Source organism: Rhagoletis pomonella, unplaced genomic scaffold, assembly GCF_013731165.1.
Source record: "Rhagoletis pomonella isolate Grant_MI unplaced genomic scaffold, Rhpom_1.0 Rhpom_scaffold_00004, whole genome shotgun sequence".
Classification (NCBI taxonomy): domain Eukaryota; kingdom Metazoa; phylum Arthropoda; class Insecta; order Diptera; family Tephritidae; genus Rhagoletis; species Rhagoletis pomonella.
In genome coordinates, this window is record NW_023458558.1 from 45,870,298 (window position 1) to 45,874,777 (window position 4,480).

Sequence of the window (4,480 nt, forward strand, 5' to 3'; positions counted from 1 at the left end):
TCATATACATAAATTTATCTTTTCACTCAACATTAAAAGCTCTATTCCCTCCCCTGCATTTGGCTTTTTTAGGCGAGACTCCCTTGAGTTGCTTTTATTCCATACCTTAGGCTGTTGATGCTATTTTTAAATCGATGTCGATCAATATTATAAATAAGCGAGGGCTTATATTCAAAACTCTCTATCTGCACTTTTCACTTCACAAAAATGAGATTCTGATAAAAGAAAAAATCCACCTAAGACTTAACTGTCATCGGTGGTATTAATTGTAGAATTTACTATTAAATTGCAAAGTCAGAATTAACATCAGTGATGACAGGTAAGGCCCAGATGCGTTCTAACATCACATAGTAGGTTTTGGAATATTAGCCCACGATATTTTAAACAAGGACAAAAAAGTACAGAATGAATATGAAATCAAAAATAAAAAAGATCAACCAAAATCAATTCCTAGAACCCAAAAATGAAATAATACTTCAACGGCAACCGGAAATAAATGTTTCTTTGAAATTTTCTTGGAAAATTGCGCACTTTTCAAAGTACCGTTTGAACTAAAAATACATACCTACATACGTATATAAGTATTTTCTGTATTTCTCATATTCTTATTAATAGCATTTATTCAAAACAAAACGATATAGACATACATACATACCCATGTGAAAAAAGCATTCGTAAACGCTAGTCACACGAACAATCTTGGCTATCCAATAAATAAATTTTCATGGCCAAGGTCAATGGAAAAAGATTAGAATGACGATGGTTTTGGCGTAAGTAGCTGATCAAGGCAAAACTCAAATAAGAAAATCGACCAAATTTTAAGAATTTAAAATTTTGAGTAGGCATAAATTATGTTTTGAATAATCGAAATAGAGAAGGTTTGGCAAGTGTGGAAAAGTGGCCAATTGAAAATTTGGCGAAAAATTCATTAAAAATTCGCAGAAATTCAACGAAATAAGCGAATGTCACACGGCGCCTCACAATGCGGCATGAAACGTCGCGGCCTGTTGCATGGTTGGCCAACAGCCAGAAAGTTAATCAACATAAATTCAATCTGCTTTTTAGCAATACAGCGAAACTAAAAAATAAAAACAAGCACGTCTGTAATAAAGCCACCGTTTTTTTTTTTTGAAACAAGTAAAAAAAATATATATATAATATATTCCGCTGCTCTTTACTGAATGGCATTTCCTGAAATATTAATTTTTTGGCCAACTTCTGATAACAAATGTAGTGATTTTTACTGTTTATGTTTTTTTTTACTTACAGTTTAGCTGGACAAAGTTTCCGTGTGTTTTGAAGGCAGGCCATTGCCATGGCGGCGTTGCTACCGCACGCCTCGAGAACCAGAGCGCCCTACAAGATGCGGCTGGCCTTGTCACCGGTTCGGGCAACGATGCGCACTGCTATTGCACGATTGAGCCGTATATTGATGCAAAATTCGATGTGCATATCCAGAAGATTGGAAATAATTACAAGGCTTTTATGTAAGTAGTTAATACATTGCTCGTGATATATGTATGTTTCAAAACATGCGTAGATAAATAAATACTTTATATATTTATATGTACGTTTGTTTGTGGTCATCTGATCAGCGGTGATTGAGCATATGTAGTATACACATACGAGTTCCTGAGTGGACTCTGTAATGCCGCGATTTAAATGCAAAGCATCGAAATGATTTTGGATGAAATAAAAAATGTTGAGCCAAAACACATTTATGCCTATATACATACATACATATATATTAAGGAATCACGAATGCATTGCATCAACACTGTCAATGGCTATCGCTAAAGACATGGATTAAGTTGTCCGCTGACTCGCTGACCTTGATTTTATTGTGCATGCCACTCATCAGTCTCACCACAACCGGCTGGCTAAGTGGTCGGAGAAAAGAAACAAGAGGAAAGATCAAATCAACCGGCGGTCACTGGCAGTGTAATGCAATTGTAAAATAATTGAAATGCGCACCATGAAAAGTTGTTAAGCGTTGAATCAAAGTAGGAGTATATATATACCTATAGCCGAATCAAGTGCGGTTGGCTGCAATGCACAGTGCTTAATGGCGCAGGAATTTTTAAATTTTTAGATACTGTTATTCTTGAAAATGGTCGATGTGATGCGATAGCATGCGATGTGATATCATATGGCATAATGGGATTGAATGACATAAGATACGGCATCATGCGATGTGATATAAAGAAGTTTGGTTCTTTTTAAAGCTACTGTCCCATATGAACACAGACATGTTCATTCTGAAGATTACTAAACTTCCCAAAACGGTGAAGATATGTATCTTTCCATCTGTTTTTTATTTTTTTTTTTTTTGCAAACCAACTTTATGAAATTATTCAACTTCGGTTGTATTTTCCCGCAAATTTTATTTTGAAATAACTCACTTTATTATTAAACGTGCGATAAAATAACGTCACATCATATCATATAATATTATCATATCACATAATTTTTAATATTTTGTTGTTTCTTGTAGACATTTGGTTAGTTGGTCGGCTGTCGAAAATGCTAAATTACGTTCTGCTAAGAAGGAACATAGTGATTTTGCGAGCGTGTGTGTTGCAATAGATCAGCTCTTCCTGATTTGGCTTTTAATATGCAATAACAAACATTGTAATAAGCCTTGTAATCTCAAGTGTTTACACATCCGGCCTTTGAACGCGGGATCCTTAGTCCAACAATAACAAAAAAAAATGTGCGTACGTTTGGTTTTCATCATAATTAAATCATATGTGGCCAAATAATAAATATCTTTTGGGGCACCTGCCGCAAAAAAACAAAGCTTGTAAAGATTTATTAAAAAAATAATTCAAAATCAGTTCTACTTAAAAGATTTAGTAACAAATTTGCCGTAAGTGTGAGCGTAAGTACATACTCTACAAGCAAATAGTCCGCTATACAATGGATATATTGTGCATAGAGAAAAATTACTGGCTAGTTAAAAAAGGTAATTTTTTTACACAAAAATCGTCCAAACGTCAACAGGACACAAAAAATGTCCAGATTACGTTAAAAACGTCAACCTGGCAACGTTGCCTACAAGTATGGTTTATAGCCCAGTAATGCATACTTTGCTTTGCATGAGAGTTGTCATATAAAAATCATGCAACTAGATGTTACGTGTTGTTTGTGGCGTCTTTTATGCTTTTAGAGTTTTTCGACGATCAAAATTAGCGACAGCAAATGTTGGAATCCAGCTGCAGAAATCTTTCAAGCTTAGGAAAGATTTCACCCACCCAAGGGCACTGTGCGTCATATTTATCACTGCACTGCAGGTATTCGCTGTTACGGCGCATCGTAGCAGTTACGTTTGAAGTATCTGCAACAAATAGTATTGCATTTGCATTGAATTTCACCACTCGTGAATTGTAGTAAATGGGAGTATGCTGAAAGAATGGGAGTTCATTACGCGAGGGCGCGTACGCAGCACTTGAGAAATCTTTATACAATAAAGGTTCATAAACAATGCGCTGGCGTGCGGGTCGTTGCTGCTGTTGCATTCAGCGCTCAACGCTCAAACTCTCATTGACATGCCACCACAATATGTATGTACAATAATAAAAGCAACAAAAAAATAAAAATAAAAATAAAGTGAAAACAAAAGCCGATTATACGATTGCCACAGTCAAAGACCTCTTTTGCCGCCAATCAAGCACTGCTGCTGCCGCCGCGACTGCGCCGAAATTGTCCGTCGCGCCGACAAGCGAATAACTCGATAGTCGCGTAATTTAATAATAATAGCATTTAAGCATTTAAGTCAGCACAAAAGTGCCGCTTATTATTTCGTGATTTATGCTTCAATTTTATTAAAGGAATATTTTTATTTTATTTTTACTTTGTTGTTACTCTGCCTCCCGCTCATTCACGATTTCTCGTTACAGGCGCAAATCGATCTCGGGCCATTGGAAAACTAATCAAGGCTCAGCGATGCTCGAACAAATCACCTTAACCGAGAAGTATAAGTCCTGGGTAGATGAGGTGAGTAACAAAACAGAAAAGTATGTAAACCGATTAACGAACAAAAAACAAAAATACTACGAATGATATACATCCCGAGCAACAGTGAGTGAATGAATGGCAGCCGACATCAAATTGCGCTATCAGCGCATCGAATTTGTAATTTGCAAATTGTTTGCATTAATCAAATCCGGTTTGTTGCCAATGCGCTCTCTCTTCAACATTTCGAGTGCACTTATTCAATTGCGGTGGTGCAGAGCTCGTTTAACCGCTTACGCGATGCTCATAAATTTACCGCAATTTGCATTTGACTTGTCTACCCATGGTTGGTGTACTAATAGTTTCATTGATTTATTTGACAGACGGCAGGGTGAACGAGTACAAATACATACATACATATATGTAGTATGTATGCAATATTATTTGGTAAATGTAAGAGATTATGTACATAGATACATATGTCATAGCTGAAATACAATGCCGGCGAACGGCGAACTCACCACAG

At 36.2% G+C, this 4,480-nt stretch overlaps 2 protein-coding genes across 2 annotated transcripts in view; one reads left to right on the forward strand and one right to left on the reverse strand.

The window, feature by feature from the left end:
- LOC118737635 (synapsin) overlaps positions 1 to 4,480 on the forward strand; it is a 113,907-nt gene that overhangs the window by 65,862 nt on the left and 43,565 nt on the right. Inside the window, 2 exon segments of the mRNA XM_036468273.1 lie at positions 1,270 to 1,487; positions 3,900 to 3,996. Of these exon segments, the coding sequence (XP_036324166.1) occupies positions 1,270 to 1,487; positions 3,900 to 3,996 (315 nt within the window).
- LOC118737637 (tissue inhibitor of metalloproteinase) overlaps positions 1 to 4,480 on the reverse strand; it is a 73,024-nt gene that overhangs the window by 47,323 nt on the left and 21,221 nt on the right. The window lies entirely within an intron of this gene.